Source organism: Panthera leo, chromosome E1, assembly GCF_018350215.1.
Source record: "Panthera leo isolate Ple1 chromosome E1, P.leo_Ple1_pat1.1, whole genome shotgun sequence".
In the NCBI taxonomy this organism is placed as follows: domain Eukaryota; kingdom Metazoa; phylum Chordata; class Mammalia; order Carnivora; family Felidae; genus Panthera; species Panthera leo.
Window position 1 is genome coordinate 38,712,253 of NC_056692.1, and position 18,842 is coordinate 38,731,094.

General features: G+C 45.1%; 1 protein-coding gene across 8 annotated transcripts in view; it reads right to left on the minus strand.

The window, feature by feature from the left end:
- The window catches only part of MED24 (mediator complex subunit 24), a 32,089-nt gene that overhangs the window by 10,964 nt on the left and 2,283 nt on the right, over positions 1 to 18,842 (minus strand). The window contains exons 2-9 of one of the 8 annotated variants that reach the window (XM_042914459.1): positions 12,828 to 13,579; positions 12,246 to 12,384; positions 12,074 to 12,156; positions 3,314 to 3,352; positions 2,893 to 2,966; positions 2,309 to 2,541; positions 557 to 668; positions 264 to 414 (exon numbers count right to left, since the gene is read on the minus strand). In XM_042914459.1, coding sequence (XP_042770393.1) covers positions 264 to 414; positions 557 to 668; positions 2,309 to 2,541; positions 2,893 to 2,966; positions 3,314 to 3,352; positions 12,074 to 12,156; positions 12,246 to 12,375 — 822 coding nt within the window. In that variant the 5' untranslated portion in view covers positions 12,376 to 12,384; positions 12,828 to 13,579. The other 7 variants (XM_042914458.1, XM_042914456.1, XM_042914457.1 and 4 more) reach the window with 7 other exon arrangements.

The following is an 18,842-nucleotide window of genomic DNA, read 5'->3' on the forward strand; positions in this document are numbered from 1 at the left end:
TCCCCTTTCATATTCTGAAGGCCCCGGGGAGGCCAGGAGCTGATCAGGTAAGCTCAGAGACTGTGTATGAAGGGTGCTCCCCCACCCCAGTGTGAGAACAAGAGATGTCAGGCGAAATGGCACTGCCACGTATGACAGCCATCTGCTTTCCACCACGATCAGAGGAAACCCAGTTCTCCCAAAAAGTACCAGAAGAATCCTCCCCACTGCCCCCAAGGGGCCAGCCCAACATGTTGGCAGAGAAACAACTCTGGAACCCCAACCTGCATGCGCTTCACCATCATAAGCTGTTCCACCAGGGGCTGCGTCTCGCCTGTCAGGTTCATGGTGCCCTCGAGCAGGACCACCGCATGGACTGTGGGGTAACCAGTCTTGTGCAGCTGCTCAGAGTGCACAGCCAGCATTGTGGGAATGCTGAAGGGAACGGATACATGGGAGACAGAAAGAGTTGGAGGGCAGGTGAGCAGAAGGGTGGGGGCCAGGGGTCACATCTCCCTACCCACACCCAGGGCCTTTCCTCGCTCCTTCCACTACAATCAGCCTGGGAGCCTGGTACCTCCTAATGAGCGTGCCACACTGCTCAGCCTGGCTCCGGAGCTGGGGGTTGCTGAGACTGGCCAGGATTTCACCAAGCTTCAAGAGAGAATGCTCAATGGCAGTCCAGGAGGCTGGTGGAGAAAAGGAAATGCAGACACACAATGGGAAAAGAAGAGAGGAAGACAATGGCCCTGAGCTCCTCGACTTTGGCCCCCCTGGGACCTCAAAACCACGCACAGAGGCTTCCCCTGAGGATGACATGGAGGCCAGGGGCCTGAGGGCAGCATGCACTGTTTCTAGAAGGGGAGTGAGCACCAACACCGAAGTCCCTAGAAACTATTCCCAGAGGCCTGCCTTCTAGGGGATGCACGTGGCTGACTTTAGAGCCTAGGTACAGTTCAACACAGACAGTGGCAAAGAGAGGCACAGGGGGGTTGGAGTCCAGTGGCTAGAACAGGGAGGTGGCCACAAATTGCATCAGGATTGGCCAGCCTTGCAAGTGGCCATCACTCTCTACCCCAGTCGAGCTAGATTCCTAACCAGGCTTCTGGGTTCACCCACACCCTGTCGAGGCCTTTGCTCTCACGGCTCTCCCCCTCTGTGGTGCCCCAACTCATCGCCACCTCTCAAACCACTCTTCTCAAGCTTTTGTTCATGTCTGGATCCTTTGACAACACACCCAACTGGTCCAACCCGCTAACCTCTCCGCCTAAATGCTTGAACTCATGGTCTCTACTACATTATTTAGCACTTAATTATGAGTCACTTATCCTAGTTACAACTCCAGAGGGTTAAATGATGATGAATACTGGCACCAACTAGCCCGTTAACCTCCATGTGGCATGGGAAAAAGAAACAAAAAAATAAGACCTGAGATCCATTAAAATTAAGTTAAATATTCATTCACTTTTCAGCCACTAAACATTGGTCAAGTGTTCAAGATAGGTAAGATACTGTCAACAAGGCCCATTTTTATAGACAGGTCATCTTTCTGGACTTCTCACAGGCAATAAAACATACTTTGAAAAGTTAACAAATATACTAATCCTATAACAAGTTCTCCAAACATGTCCTGAAGACCTGGATGTAACCCATTCTAGCATTGTTGTTACTGGAGAACAAGAGATCCTTAGGTGGTCTCAAGCCACAAGGCTGTGGTCTTTGGGCAACATGTCCAGAAAACCAGTCTTCCCTCCCGCCGGGTGATCTATCTCCTTCAGGCTCTGGAGGGTTCCAAGAGTTAACATCTGCACTTGAGTCAAGCGGTGTAGGATACAACAGGCCTGATAGCAGACAGGTACCATGTTCAAAGGGACATGTTAGGCAACACTCAAAAACAAGAGTCATTTACTTTCAGGAGATGAGTAGCGTGGAGACAAACACAAGGATGGATGGTGTACTTCTCTTGTCTCTAACTTCATCCATGTTTATCACATACTAGTCTTGCTCCCCACTAGCATGTATGCTTGTTGAGGGCAGGGACCCTGCCACATGCTCCTTTGGTAGCCCCCCACCCCCCATCCCCAGCACCTGGCACAGTGCTGGGCATACAATAATGCTCAGTAAATACCTGTTGGTTGATTGGCTCGGGTGCCACCCTGCCCAAGTCCCTGGGATGTATGCAATGCTTATGGGGAGAAAAAAAAGGAAGTGGGATGATTTCAGATCCTCCTGGAAAGAAGTGGGATGGCATCCTGCCTCTCCCCTTTCAATTAAAGAACCAGCTATGGGAACAGTGGCAGGTGGGGCTCAGGGGAACCAGGGGACATACAGGCCTCCTCTAGTTTGGCGATGTGGAGCAGGGCCCGGTTCTTGGTGCTGCTGAGGGTCTTCTCCAGGCGCTGCAGGCACATGGCAAGCTGCTTCTCGCCAGCCGCTGGAGTGCCGGCCTCCAGCCCCTCCCGGAGCCGCTCTGCAGAGGCTGCAGTGCAGCGCAGCAGCCAGTGGAGGGCGCTGAGAAGGGACCGGCACAGCCCAATGCACTCCTCTGCTTTGCCATGACAGCTACCGGGAAAGGATGCAAAATCTGTCTTGGCTCCAAAGGCTGAAATATGACCCACACCAATCTTCCCCAGAGTGGCTGGCACGCCCCTATGAGGGAAGAGAGCTGGGAAGCTAGCAAAGTCCTAGGGAAGACAGCCCCAACTTCCACTGGACAAGATTTCATATGAGCTACTCCAAAGAGAAGAGGTCTTTTATCCCAAGGGACTAAGTAGAAAAGGATGGGGGTGGGTGGGTGCAGAAGAGCAGAGGGGAAAGAAGTGTGGGAATCCACAGAGTTGGCCTCAGTCTACATGCTTGGAGCTTCTCCTTTACGCTAGGATAATACCGGAAGTTAACAAGCCCTGCCATTACCTCAGTCGGTCACAAAACATGTCCATGATATCCAGCAAAGCCTGGACACACAAGTCCCGGGAAAAGTCATCAAACTGCAGAAAGAACAGTTAATGATACTACAAACATCCCAGTCGACCTCTGGTCTCACACATGAGGCAGACGGCATATTCAGAATTCCTACTCATCTTCCCTCCAACCTCAGGTTTCAGACTCAGCATTCTTTCAACATTGGAAGTTGGCTCCTAATTGCCAGCCCCCCACTTCCCAGGATCTCCCTCCCTCCAGTGGAACACAGCAATGCCATCCAGAGGCATCACGTGCTGCCTCTCCAGTCTCAGAGTGTACATGACTGCGCAGGCGAGCAGAGGGGTCCCATCTGTCACTATCATCTCTCTGCTCCCATGCCCTCCACCTAGCTCATAAATGGCTATGGTCATACCTTACTGATTGCTGTGAGGACAGAGGAGTAGGACACCATCTGGATGGAAAGAAGAAAGATAAAGTTCAGACAACTAGCGTCACAGCTGACAGGATCAAACACTGACACTTCAAATTTCTGCAGCTCAAAAAGTTCAACCCCTTCAACAGGCCTTCCTCAACCCACGAAAAGAGAGGCAGGAAAACTAGACATTGTCCCCATCCCTGCTTCTATCAAAATCACCATAAATGACACCATGAGCATACACCCACTAAGATCAGGGTGGGCATTCAAAAGTGCCGTGTTTCATGCTCACATGCCACTCATTGTCCACTATATACAAGGTTAAAATAATTGCTAGTAGGCAGAAGAAAGGATAGGAATGAGGTTATGTTACTTTCCTCCTACAACTTCTATAGAGTAGGAGAGGCTCTGTCAGCACAGACCCTGGTGCAGGGTTCAAACCCACAAACTGTGAGATCATGACCTGAGCCAAAGTCGGACGCTTAACCAACTGAGCCACCCAGGTGCCCTCAGAGTACTTTTATTTACAACAACTGGAGATGAAGAAACATTTCCTGCAATGAACAGGTAATACCTGCACACTGAAATTGTAGTGAATTTCATGATACACACTCTGATTCTCTAGGATTTACTCTCTAGGACTCCTCCAGGACACCTTCTCTGATCGACCCCAACCTCCTTCCCATGTGCTCCAAGTAATTAATCCCCTTATACCCATCATTACACAGCAGGTACCTGTTGCCCCCACCAAACTAGGAGCTCCTTGAGGACAAGGATGCTTTTACTCAGTGACCACCAGGAACTTGCTATGATGTTGGTAGAATGAATAAGTAAAAACACACCTTTAGATCAGCATTTCTCAAAGTAGCTTCCAAAGTTGCACTATCCAATAGGGAAGCCACTAGCCACAAGTGGCTGTTTAAATTTAAATTAAATAAAATTAAATATTCAGTTCCTTAGTCAGACTAGTCACATTTCAAGTGCCCAACAGCCACATGTGGCTAGTGGCTACCGTTTTAGCACAGATACACAGCATTTCTGTTACTGTAGAAATATTTATTGCATGATGTTCTTCCAAAGAGTCCCCAAGATGTTAAGAAACTTTACACACACACACACAGCTTTTGTGTGATATGAATTTAAGAAACCACGGACTAAATAGCTTTCTTTGCTTAGCTTTGCTGAGTCATAATATGCTTGTATATAATGAGAACCTCTAAGATAAATGGAAACAGTAAATAATACTTTCCAAGCTTATTTGACTAAGAGAAAGCCTATCTGAACAGTGAGCTGAGAACAGAAACAGTGGTGAATTTATATCTGTTTCTCTAGAATGTAGCCCAGGCTTAGCACATAGTAGGTCCTCAGTAAGCTTTTATTACTTTGGATTGGTGAATTCTAGGAACTAGCATTCTGAAAAAAAATGTGGGATCACTATTAGTAAAACCTATCCATAGGATTGGAGATGTAGTTGAAAAGAAATAACCAATGTGTCCTGCATGAAATTAAAACCTAGAGAAAGTCTATTAAGTGGTCATATTTAAAAAATTTATTGCATGCTGATAAAATATAAATAATACTTTAGAAAGTAGTTACAAGTATATACTCAAAATCAGTGGCAAAATACACTGTAATAAAAAAGATTACAATGATAGCAACTGTCAGGATAATCACCTGCTTCGTGGGTTGTCTTCCCAAGAGGAATAGAAATTTCCAGAGATTCAAGAGGAAAGTCAAGTCAGCCTCGATGACCTTAATATGGTGAATTTTACATGCATGGCAATGCCTTCTGTGTATAATTTCTCCATCATGTGAACAGAGTGCTCTCTGTTCAGACACATTTAACTAGTATTCTTAAATAAACAAAAGCAAAATACACAGAGGACTTAAATACACAATTAGTGTTTAGTACAACTCTCAGCAAGATGTTCTGTGAAGCCATAGCTGGTGTCTGATGGTGATCAGAAAGTTGGGAGCCTGCCTGGGCAGAATGACCATAACGTTCCAGACGAGTATTTGTTTATTTATAACTGATGTCCCCATAGCAAGAGCTTGGCAGAGAAATGAACCTTGTTGGATACCAACCTGAAGAGGGAGCTGGATGTTCCCACTGAAACTAACCCCAAACTCCCGAAAGAGAAACCCCCAATTTTCTATGTTCTGAGAGATGCAGTATGTTCTAATGTATTTATGGTCTCCAAATTCAGAATTCTGTCCAGTAAATTTTAGCTAACAGTATCGAGAAAGCACTGCTACCCTTGAGACCTAAAACTACTTTCCACATGGCGAACTGTTTTTCACAGCAGGATTTAACCTATTCCAGTCTACTGTATCTATCAGTGTAGAAGCTCTAAGCTACCACCAGACTCTGAGGCTGGGGACCGTCTATGTGTCCGCTGCACACCTGGCTAGCCCAGACTGACCCTGCGGCTGCTCTCTCCTCTCCTCTTCATATTCAACACCCTCAGCTACTCCTAAGTGCCCTCTCCATGCATAGCACTGAACTGAAGAGCCTCTGGACTTGGAAGGAACAATCAATTACTAATTTTGCACAGCACTTTACAATGCTGATTGTAGTGAAACTCCTGCATATATATTTATTTCTCTCTCACTGTTACTTTGGCCTTGTTCTCCTTCTTGCCTTCCTCATCAGTGTTTACATGTCTCGAGATTCTGCCATTTTTAAGAGAACTTCCCGCAGACCACTCCCCCCATTTCCAATTAATCACCACTCTCTCTATCCTGCTCTCTCCACAGATGGGAGTTCTCCACACTCGCTGTCTCTACCTCCCCACCTTCCGTTCACAATTCCACCCACTCCAATCACTTATGTCCTTACCACTGTAGGAATCTCCTCATTGAGCTCATCAACAAACTGGTTAAACCCCATGGATACTTCTCAGTTCCAATCTCACAGACCTCTCAGCAGCACCCAACACCAGGAAACTCTTCTTCACTCTTTGATCCTCTTCTCTCTTGGCTTCTCTCGATACCACGCTCTCTTGCTTTTCTTCCCTCTTCACTGATCTCTTCTTTTCAGACTCCTGTGAGGCATCTTTTTCCTAGCCGTATTCTCTACCTGTGATTGCTTCCTCAGGGATTTGGCTTGGGTCTCTCTTGTACTTACTCTCTACCCTCTCTAGGCACTCCTGTCAATGCCCACAGCTTCCATCACCATCTACAGTCGACAACTCCAAAATCAACAGTGCCAGTCTAGGCCTCTTCTTCTAAGTTCTGGACACATATGTTGAAGGACCTACTGAGTATCTTCTCTTTGTTAGCCCACACAGGCACCTTACTTAACAAGGCCAAAATCAGTGTCATCTCCACCCCTCAGCGGTACCCCAACCTTAACAGCAGCCCTACTCTTTTCCCACTGTCTCCTTAAGATCCCATCAGCCATCGAGTCATCCAAACCAGAAACCTAGACACTAGCCATGATTTCTTCCTCTCTCTCATGTGCCTCATCCAGGTAACCACCAAGTCCTCTCAATGCCACCTCCTGAACAGTTCTTGAATTCATCTTTTTTTCTGCTGCTACTTCCCATGTTTATGCCACTATCATCTCTTACCTGAATTTACTGCAATAAGGGTTAATCAGGGGTCGCAAAACTATGACTCGCAAGCCAAATTGGACCCATTATCTTTTTTTTTTTAAAACAAAGTTTCATCAAAGCACAGGCATATTCATTTACTTATATACCATCTATATGTGCTTTCAAGCTATAATGACAGGATAATGGTGACAGAGACCACATGGCCTGCAAAGTATTACTATTTGGTCCTTGGGCAAAAAAAAAAAAAAAAGCCTGGGGCGCCTGGCTACCTCAGTGGAAGAGCATGCAACTCTTCATTTCAGGGCTGTGAGTTCAAGCCCCATGCGGGGTGTACGCATTACTTAAAGAAATACATACATATATAAACTTAAAAATACACACACACACGTACATATTCCAAATCATATACATACATATATGTATGCCAACTCATATATATACATACATGTATTTCAGCTCATATATACACGTGTGTGTATATTCCACACACACACACACACACACACACACACACGTGTATATTCCAACTCATTCTTCAAGCTATAACCGGAGTGATGTTTTTTTTTTACAAGTGTGATCTTTCTAAGATTAATCCACAAATTCCCCAAATCCAGAAAGTCAAAAAAATCCCCATTAAAATATAATAGGATTTTTACAAGAATTTAACAAGCTGATTTTAAAATGTCTGGGAAAGGACAGGGCGCCTGGGTGGCTCAGTCAGTTGTGCGTCCAACTTCTGCTCAGGTCATGATCTCATAGTTCAGGAGTTCAAGCCCCAAGTCAGGCCCTGTGCTGACAGCTCAGAGCCTGGAGCCCATTTCAGATTCTGTCTCCCTCTTTCTCTGCCCCTCCCACCCTCACACTCCATCTCTTTCACCTCCAAAAATAAATAAACATTAAAAAAAATGTTTTTTAAATGTCTGGAAAAGGAGCACCTGGGTGGCTCAGTTGTTTAAGCATCTGACTTCAGCTCAGGTCATGATCTCATGGTTCATGAGTTTGAGTCTCACATTGGGTGAGCTCAAGTCCCACTTCGGGTGAGACTGTACCCCACTTAGGGTAACACACGAACCCCACTTCGGGTGAGTCCCACCTCTCTCTCTCCCTCTCTCTCTTTTCCTCTCTTTCTCTCTGCCCCTCGTGAGATTCTCTCTCTCTGCCCTTAGATCACTTGTGCCCTCTCTCTCTCTCTCTCTCAAAAAAAGTTAACAATAAATAAATAAATAAATAAATATGAAAAATAGAAAATGTCTGGAAAAGAAAATGCCTAGGGGAGCCTGGGTGGCTTAGTCGGTTGAGCATCCAACTCTTGATTTCAGCTCAGGTCATGACCTCATATTTCTTGAGTTTGAGCCCCTGTGTTGGGCTCCTCACTGGCAGTGCAGAGCCCGCTTGCTATTCTCTCTCTCCTTCTCTCTCTGCCCCTCCCCCACTTACACAGGGGTGCACACACACATGCACTGTCTCTTTCTCAAAATAAATAAATAAACATTAAAAGAAAGAAAAAAAGAAAATGCCTGAAAACAACCAAAGAATTTTTGAAAAATTAAACTAAGGGAAGACTTGTCTAACCAGACATCAAACATACCATAAAGGTATACTAATTAAAACAGTAAAGTACTAGTGCAAGAAAGGACAAATATATCAATGAATTAAACTGGAATACCAAGAAATAGACCTTTGTCAAAAAAAAAAAAGAAAAGAAAAGAAAAAGAAATAGAACTTTGTAAGAGAATTTAGGATATGACAATGAATGGCCTAGTCAATAAAGGCAATTGAAACAACTGTCCACCTATTAGGAAAAATAAATAAATTTGGATCTCTTCCTCACACCACAATAAATCCTAAATGGATTCAACAAAATAAATACAAAAAACAAAAGTGAAGTGTTGGCAGAAATTAGAGAAGAATATATTTTGATCCTTGGAGCAGGGAAGGAAGCCCTTAAGCAAGACAAAAGCCATATAGGAAAAAATGGTTAAATCTGACAACAAAAACATTAAAAATTTCTGCATGCTAAGAAAATAAAACCAAAAAGTAAAAAAAAAAAAAAAAAAAAAAAAAAAAAAAAAGTGATAGAAAACCATAACAGGATTAAAAGATCAATTACATTAAGACACTTAAAAAGCAATAAGAATTCTTGTGCTGATAAAAATGTTCTACATTGATTGTTATAGTGGCTGTACAACTCTGAATATACTAAAACCCAATAAATTGTATACTTTAAATGGATACATTGTATAGTATGTGATTTAGATCTCAATAAAGCTTTTACAATAACAAAAAAATTAGGAAAACAGGCAAATGGTATGCATTAGCAATTCCCAGAAGATATACAGGGAGCCAGTAAATATGGAAAAAATGCTCAACATCACAATTATGGAATTACAAATTATAATGTGAAGGAATTTTTTGCTTATTCTATCCAGCATTGGAAAGGTGTTGAGAAACACTGTCAAACACTACGGAGGGAGTATAAACTGATACCATCCTTTTTGGAGGGCAATGTGCAAGATCTACTGCAATTTTTTGTTAATTTTTATTTATTTTGAGAATGAAAGAAAGCACGAGTGGGAGAGGGGCAGAGAGAGAGAGAGAGAGGGAATCCCAAGCAGGTTCTGCACCAGCAGCATGGAGCCCAACACGGGGCATGAACTCACAAACTGTGAAGGCCACAAACTGTGAACTCACAAACTGAACCAAGGCCAGGTGCTTACCCGACTGAGCCACTCAGGCGCCCCAGAATCTACTGCAATTTAACATGTGGGAATGCTTCAAGCTAGCAATTCTATTTCTAGGTATCTATCCTAGGGAAAACTCCCAGAAGTGCAGACAGGCTAAGTATAAGAATGAATGCTTAATGAAACATCAATTTTAACAGTAAAAAATTAAAAGCAACCTAAATTACAGTACACATGGAACATTATGCAGCAGTTAAAAAGAATAAGGTAAATGAACACGTGCTCACATGGAAAGCAGACATAAGCCAAGAGGAAAAAGAAATAAGAAATACATGCCAACTGAGGGCTACTACTCAGCAATTTAAAGAGAATGAACTACTGACATACACAACCACATAGATAAATCTCAAAAACATTTATGTTAAACAAAAGAAGACAGAGTACAGGGTATTGCTGGATGATTCCATTTCTATGGAATCCAAATATAGGCAAGATTAATCTACAGTGACAAAAAACATTTAGTGGTTGTAGTAAGAGGTTGGGCTAGAAAGGGGCACAAGGCAACTTTCTGGGAGAATGGAAACATTCTGTATCTTATTTTGAATGTTAGTGACATGGGTATATTACAATTGCTAAAACTCACTGAATTCATCTTAAGATCTGTACATTTTATTGCATGTTAAGTGTCTATACAAACACATACATACATATCCTATCACACCATTCCTCCACTTAAAACTCTTTAAATGATTACTTGTCATCCTAGGATAAAGTCCAAACTCTTTAGCATCAGTCACAGGTCCTTTGTGCCCTCTCTATCTCCTTCTTGAAGTGCTAGCCCAGCAGTTCTCAAAATATAATCCAGGGACCCCTGGAATCTGTGAGGTTAAAACTATTTTTTAGGGGCACCTGGGTGGCTCAGTCAGTTAAGCATCTGATTCTTGATGTCAGCTCAGGTCATGATCTCACCATTTGTGAGATCGAGCCATGCATTGGGCTCTGCACTGACCAGCATGGACCCAGCTTGGGATTCTATCTTTCTCTCTCAAAATAAATAAATACATAAATAAAGATTTTTAAAAAAACTATTTTTAAATATTGCTAAGATGTTATTTGCTTTTTCTACTCTCATTCTCTCACAACTGAACATGGAATGTTCCAGAGGCTCCATGACATGTAAATCATATAATTAAATGTGTCAATAATTATGTAATTCAGTAATGGGTATTTTCCACATGATCAATTCATGATATTATAAAATCATTCATGAGTAAAAGTGCAAGAGAAAGACCAATAGATCTTAATGTTAACAGTATGTAAGAAGTTCACTGAGGGGCACCTGGCTGGCTCAATCCATAGAGCATGCAACTCTTGATCTCAGGGTCGTAAGTTCAACCCTCATGTGTGTAGAGCTTATTTTAAAAATAATTAATTTTTTTTTAAAGTTCATTGATGTGGTTTCACATGACCTGCTGAATTTTAGTATATCAATGAATATCCAGTTATCTGAAAAGCTTATTAATATACTCTGCCCTTTTCAAACTAAATATCTGATGTGTGAAGCCAGATTTTCTTCATACACTTCAACTGAAATAGCCTATTGCAACAATTGAATGCAAAAACAGATATGAGAATTCAGCTGCCTTCCATTAAGCCAGACATTAAATAGATTTGCAAAAACGTAAAACAATACCACTTTCCTCACTAGCTTTTTTGTTTTGGAAAATACAGTTTTCATTAAAATGTTATTTATATTAACATGTAACATAACAGGCTTTATTTAACAGACATTACTTTTTGGTACTTTTAAATAAGTTCATAAATATTTTTTAACTTACTCAGTTTTCATTTCTAAAATGGTAAATACGGATAGATATAATACATACAAACAAAACCTTTGTGGGAGTCTCAATGGTTTTTAAAAGCATAAAAGGGTCCAGAGACCAAAACTACTGCTCTAGCCATACAAATTATTTTTGGTTCCTAAACATGTGATTTTTGCCTCCCAGCCTTTGTATGTGCTTTTCTTTCTGCTTTGTGTATTCTCACCAATCTGCCTGGCTAACTCCTATTAATAATAAGGTCTTGGTTTAAACATCACTTTCTCCAGAAAGCCTTCCCTGATTGCTCAGACTGAATTATTTGCCTTTCCCATGTACTCCCATAGTACTGTCTTAATCTACATCATAAATCCATCCTGTGACTGACTGCTTATTTCCATGTCTGTTATTACCCATAACTTCGTTCTTTCTTATGTGCTGGGATCAGGTCTTGTTCACAGCTATATTCCCAGGGCCTACACCACTCCCTGACGCATACAGGCATTCACGAACATTTATTGATAGAATAAGTTAGTGTACCATTCATCACAACCAATGAAGTATTATTTTCAAAAGAAAATGGAGGCTCAGAGAAGTGATGTGTTCAAACAAATTCGCCTAGAAAGTGTGAGCTGACAACGTTACTCCAAGACTTTTACCTTCAAATCTTCACTCTCTGGAATAGGTGGGACAGTTTACCTGGGAACTAATGGCATACTTCAGGTAGGACAGAATGAGAGGATTGGGGGAAGGTCCAATCATGGCCTGCTCCAGTAGTGCTTCTGCAAGGGGAATAAACAAAGCAAGACTGAGTGGTTATAACTTTTCTGGGTTTAGCCCTCCCATCCTTCCTTCCTACTTGACTTGAGACCTGCTAGGTTGAGAATGTCCCAGGTGGCTCCTTTGGGAAAGAATTTCTTCATGTTGATTGCCCACTGGTAGTCACTCCATCGCTCCTTCCAGGCTTGCAAAATGGCTTGCTTCAGGTTCACCACCTTCATGATTTCACTCTGAGAAGGGGCCGATGGAGGTAAGCTTTGAGGTGGGTGAAACTGAGCTAAGAGAAGAAGAGATTGTGAGGGAAGAACAGGGGAGGGCAGAACAGAATGAAATGGGATCCAGGAAGATTTAAGGGAGACAAAGGAACTACGATAAAAATGGAGAAAGGACAAGGTAGAGATTCTATCAAGTTCCTCCCTCCTGAACCACCCCTTCCTTAAACTGGAGCACTAAGAAGAGGGGGTCAAAGGCGCTTAGTACAAAGAGTAAAGGTGGGAGCAAGGGGTTAAGCCTATTCCGATTGCCTAATTACGCCCTTAGCCCTGGCTAAGTCCCTCAGCCCCTACCACCTCAAATCCAGAGTGTCTTCCTCCATCTCCTCCACCTTCCCCAACCTTAAAACTATAATTCCCTATTTCCCTTTCATCCACCACCTTCCCAATTTTAAGCCTACCGTACAAGTTAGTTCTAGATCCTAGGAATCGCCATTTTGGCACTTATCAAAGAGCTTAACTTCTATTGGCTGAGAGTAACAAACATGAGCCAATAAGAACGCAGCAGGAGACAGGTCACGCCACGATGTTTTCTGGGAATTGTAGTTCCTTGGATTGGGCTAGAGAGGAAGCTAAGAAACTAAAAACTAGTCAGCCCTCATTGTTTCTCTGCTGTAGGGAAAAATATGTAAGAGCTGAAGCATCACAGAGACTCGGGGGGCCGAGGGGGAAGAGCTCTCGAAAGACCGCTAGCAAGCAGGCGTAGCCCCAAGACGTCACTGTCCACCAGGCGTTTAAATGATATTCTGACACCCTTTCATTACATGCTAGTTACTAGGCATAGCAGGGGCGTGGCATTCGTTAAGCAATACGTTTTTCTCTTTCCTGGTCTTTTTTTTTTTTTTTTTTTTTTTTTTTGGTGTTCCTACACCCCTGAGTCTACCAGAGTTCTTATTTCCACACCTTTATCCCAGAGGCGACATTAGGGCTTGATCAATTACACACATCACCACTTAACCCCCAAATCTGGCAGTCCTCCCAGAATCTCCTGGCCTTGCACACTGCTTGAATATGGGAAGAAGAAAAGAGGAAAGTAAGAAGGAAAACTGAAGTTAAGGTTATCAAAAATAAGGAAAGTCTAAGAAACTGTCATAGCCAAGAGGGCTTAAGGAGACACAAGTATTTCATGTAACTTGGTATCCCAGATGTCATCCTGGAACAGAAGAACATTAGGTGAAAACTAAGAAATCTGAGTAAAGCACAGACAGTAGTTAATAACAACATAATCAATATTGATTGGTTCATTAGTTGTAAAAAAAATACCATACTAATGTAATGTAAGAGGCTAATAAAAGGAGAAATTGGGTATGGGGAATGTAGGGACCCTCTACTATCCTCAAATGTTTTCCTGTAAAGCTAAACTATTCTCTTTTTTCTTTAAGTTTATTAAAAACAATATGATTTCTCGCTTATCCTATGGAACGATATTGTACATAATTATGTTCAGGGCTTTGGGCATGAGCCCTTCTTTCCCCCCTCTAGTGAGAAGCTCAAAAGCAAGTGCTGTCCACCTCTGGCTCCAATGTCTGACCCTTCCTATATATAGCCCTTGTCCCTGCCCTGTCCTATGGACAGATCGTCCCTAACATTTATAACCGAGGACAAGAGTAAACATGAAGGCCCAAGCCAGTATGCTGCCACCCCTACTTTCAGCTCCCCCATCCCATACCCTAAGGGGGTTGATATCCCAGTCCATGAGGCCAAGTTCTGCCCATATTCCCCAGCAATCATTCTTTGGCCACCCTTGCAGTGGCAAAATCAGTCATCAGGGTAATGAATCTGGGACAGCAGTGTGCTCAGACTCTGGAAGCAAACGTGTGGCCCTTGGGGCAGAGAATAACAGGATCCTGGGTATCCAGAGCCTAATTACAACAGGGAGACAAGGATCCCTGTTCTTAGGGGGTAGCGTGCAGCTGAAGGAGGGCCAGATCACATCCCTCTAAGGTCATTACTCCCTATGCCTTTCTGCCTCCCCATATACCCCCCCCCCCATTCTGGTCCCCTTTGTGCCTATCCAAGTGACACCACTGGGAAACAGTGTTTCTGTAAAACAGCTGCCAAATATATGGAGCCAAAGCTTCTGAAGCAGCAAGGAGGGAGAACCCAGACTCCTCACACTTAACCTTCAAACTGGCCCCAGCCACACACACATACACTCACACTTGAGATGACCACAACCCCTGTCACTCTACAGCCTCATATGAACCTGACCTCCCTTCTTCCAGGCCCCCACTCTACCTTTGCCTGCTCCTTCCTCTCACTCCTGCCTGGTTACAGCAGCCCAGGGCCCCCACCTTGGGCCATTCCTGGATCCTACAGCTCCCTTCCCATCCCCCATAGGCCAAACTGCCCCTCTTAGAGAGAAGCTGTCAACTTTGTGACTGAGTTAGTGGGTGTTGGGTACATTTGGGGAATATCTGGGCCCTGAGGATAGTGGTATTCTGAGCTTAAACCATCCCTCTCTGGCAGGAAGCCTGGCACATCTCTGGGGGATGGAGGGGTGCCTCCTTCCCACTTCACAGTGGCAGGGAGGCGGCTTTTGTAGTCAGGCCATCTGCCTTCCCTGTCCCCCACCTCTCACCAGCAGCTCCTTTTCTAGGCTTGGCAGGATTCCCCCCCAAGAACTGGACTCCTAAAGAACTAGGAGGGCTCCCTTAGTTGTGGACACAGGCCATCTTCAATTTCCCTACTTTGACTGTCTTGCCTCTCTGATCTGTAAATATCAGAGACACCCTTTCTGTACACCACCTCTTTCCTCCACACCACATTAGCTCTCTAGAACCCACAGGCTCCCTGGCTGGATCCTCTCTCCCCAAGCATGGAACTCTATGAAAATCCTCCTGTGGGTAAGAGACATCCCCTTTGGATATAAAGGAAACCCTTCCTCCATACAGCCCTTCTCAAAAACCTTCCTTTTTGGGGCACCTGTGTAGCTCAGTCAGTTAAGCGTCCAAATTCAGCTCAGGTCATGATCTCATGGTTCGTGGGTCTGAGCCCCACACTAGGCTCTGTGCTGACAGCTCTGAGCCTGAAGCCTGCCTCAGATTCTGTGTCTCCCTCTCTCTCTGCCCCTCCCCTGCTTGCACTATGTCTCTCTCTGTCTCTCAAAAATGAATATTTAAAAAAAAATTTTAAAACCTCTTTTTTTAATGTTTATTTATTTATTTATTTTTGAGACTGCGAGTGGGGGAGGGGCAGGGGGGGGTGTACAGAGGATCCAAAGCGGGCTCTGTGCTGACAGCAGAAAGCCCAGTCCAGAGCTCAAACTCATGAACCTTGAGATCATGAACTAAACGGAAGTCAGACACTTACCTGACTGAGCCACCCAGGTACTCTTCTCAAAAACCTTTCTTACCCCACTTTCTTTTGCTGTCCATTTCTTCCCCCTCAGCACCAGTGAAGGCTGAGCTCCCAACCCTGCTCTCTTAGTTCCAAGCCCCAATGTCTTCATCTTGTTGGCTGGTCTGGCTGGAGAAAAGGGGCAGGTGGAAGCCAGCCAGACAGAGTGACATGGCAACACTGGAGCAGTGGCAGAAAAGGAGCTAGGCCAGAGTGGGGTCTTGGCTGGGGTAAGAGGCTGTGGAGAGGGGCACTTGGGTGGCTCAGCTGGTTGCGTGTCCAACTCTTGATTTCAGCTCAGGTCATGAGCCCAGGGTCCCGGGATCAAGCCCCATGTCAGGCTCTGCGCTGAGTGTGGAGCTTATTTAAGATTCTCGTGTGCATGCGCATGCTCTCAAATAAAAAAAAGGCTGTGGAGAAGAGGGGTGTGGGTACCCAAAGGGATGGGAACATTCCTTATCTAGGCTAGAAAGAAGTATAAGGAAAAGTGACAAGAGTCTAGACCCAGAAACATTGAAATACTTGGTAAGCATACAAGGCACAGAAGGTTTCAGTTTCCTTTCTCTCCACAGGGAAACTGAGTCATTCCCCTCCCCAGCTGAACCATTTTCCTTTGGAAGCTTGCCTGGGTCCCCCCACTATGGGGAGTTACTTGGCAGCAGGTGGATGGACAAAGAAAGAGTTGTTCCTACACACTCATACACAGCTGGTTCCAAACCAGTTCCCTTCTCTGACCAGTCCCTACATCAAAATCCCTACTTTCTATTTATCTAGGGGAGAGGAGGATGGGGGAGAAGCTTACCAAAAGGACCCACCTCAGGGACAGGTCCTGGATCTCCCACCATTTCGTGTGCCTGTCTTCCCACTGCCCCATAGAGGTCCAGCGAGAGACCAGCCAGGACAATGGAAGGCAGCATTTGAATCCTTGGAGCAGTTTCCTCTCCCAACACCCTGAAGGATGCCTTCCCTTTCTACACGCCCATGTCAGAGGAGAAGAGACGTCCTGTGATCCCGAGGCCTGGACAGCAGCAGGGAAAAGAGGCCGGCCTGCCATGTCCTTTGCATCACCCCTCCCTCTAGGCCCTGAGAACCACTCTATACTAACCACTCTATACTCCTGGCTTTCACACCAGCTTGTTCCATCTCTCTCATTGCAGGGGAGGGCTGCAATACAGTAAGGCCCAAACTCTATGGTAGAAGACATTGTGCCCCTACCTCTCCTCCCCTCTCTCCTGGCAAAGGCCAGATGAGGGGGCTGTATGCAAGAGTGAAACCAAAAGCTGGAAAATTTAGGGGGTCCAATATCTGGCACATATTAAGTGCTTTAAAAAAAAAAAAGGTATCAAAAGAATGAATAAAAGTAGGAGAAACTCTGAAAAACAACCTGGAGAAGGTGTCAGTTTCTTTTTCTACTTCTTGCCTCAGCTACGAAGGGCCAGGTTCAGCCAGGCCTGAGTCCCTTCCCTAGCTCTCTGTTTTGTGACCCATACCCAGGGTACCTGATGGGACAAAGATGATTGGTAGGGGGACATTAAGTTGCCATTTTAACCATAGGAGGGCAATTGTTGGTAAATTTCCCAGTCTCCCATCTCTGCCAGCCACTTGATCCCCAACTTCCATAAACTGTCCCCCCTTTCTTTTCTCCATTTCCACTACCTTTTCTTGATTGAAAGATCTCTAAGAGGAAGAAAAATCTGGGTTTTGGGTTCTCTTTAGGTTTCCTCCACTGTCTTTCCAGAACTCCCCAATAAGTGGGGCTATGTCTCCAGAGTCCAGGGGTGTCTGCTGAACACCTCATCACTTGCTAACATCACCCAGAGCCCAGGAGCTCAGGATGGGGGAGGAGTGGGATTACTGTGGCCCAGGCCACAGAGGTAGTTCCAGGGCAGGCTGGTAGAGGGCCTGTCCCTGTTTCCCCAAACCCTTTGGGGCTTCTTGGCAGGGGTGGAGGATGCTGTGTGGGGTCTTGACTTCTAGGCTTTGGGGGAGGCTCTTCAGAAAGATATCTGGATCCCCTGGTTTCTAGGGGTGGGACCCTGAGAAATCTTGGGGTGCTTCCTAGCAACAGTCTGGGAAGGAAGGAAGGAGGAAGGGAGAGAGGGCGGGGCCCAGGCATAGCTGCTCTGATGAGAGCGCAGAGAACAGGCTGTTCCTGCTGCCTCCTTGGCAACCAAAATCTGAGAGGGAAGGGGCTGTCAGGCATATCCCCTTGGAGGGTCTCTATCCATACTCACTTGTGCCCCACCTCCCTGCTCTCCCCAGGGATTCAGCCCTGAAACAGAGGTTGGGGGGTGGGGGGGTGGGAGGAGACAGCCTGGGTGGGGGTTTCCTGGCAAGAAGACAACAGAAGCTGGGGCTGAAATGACTCTGAGAGGAGCTAGAAGCTTCAAGAAATGGGGGTAGGCAGGATGAGTGGGGTGGAAAGAGGGGTGATGCAACACTGGGCAGGGGCTATAAGCCCAGACCTGGGCTGGATCCCAGCATCTGGCAGGATGCCGGCTTTGGAGAGTGTGTGCCCTTCACTTTGCCCTTGCCTAGGTCTGTTACCAGCCCATACTGGGAGCCAAGGAAGTGAGGTAAGGAGAAGATGGGAATGGTAAACTCTTGTCTTGGAGTTCAAAGTGCCCCAGTCTGCCCCTGGCGGGGGTGGGGGTGGGGAGGAAGGTGGATCAGGAAGCACTTCATTTTCTATGGCTTTGGGTCTAGGATTTCAAAAAGTCTCCCTCACCAGATATCTTTAGGGCCTTTCGTCAGAGAGATGTGGGGGAAGCCAGAATGTAAGGGAGACAAAACCGTAGCACTCTTGCGTTCCCCCTGTGGACTCAGTCACCCTGTCCTAATCCAGATTACTGCTAGACTTCCTCATTGCCTCTTTGGTTCTGTCTGATGGATACAGAGTAAAATTGTATCTCATCTCACATAAATGTATCCCATGCATCGGGATTCTACCTCAACTCCTTGGGCAGCCCAATCCCAAGAGGCTATTTCCATACAGGGTACAGCACGCGCCCCTAAGCACTGCACAGCACAGCATAGCCTTGCTCCCCAGGGTTTCAGCCAAACATGATCACCGAGGA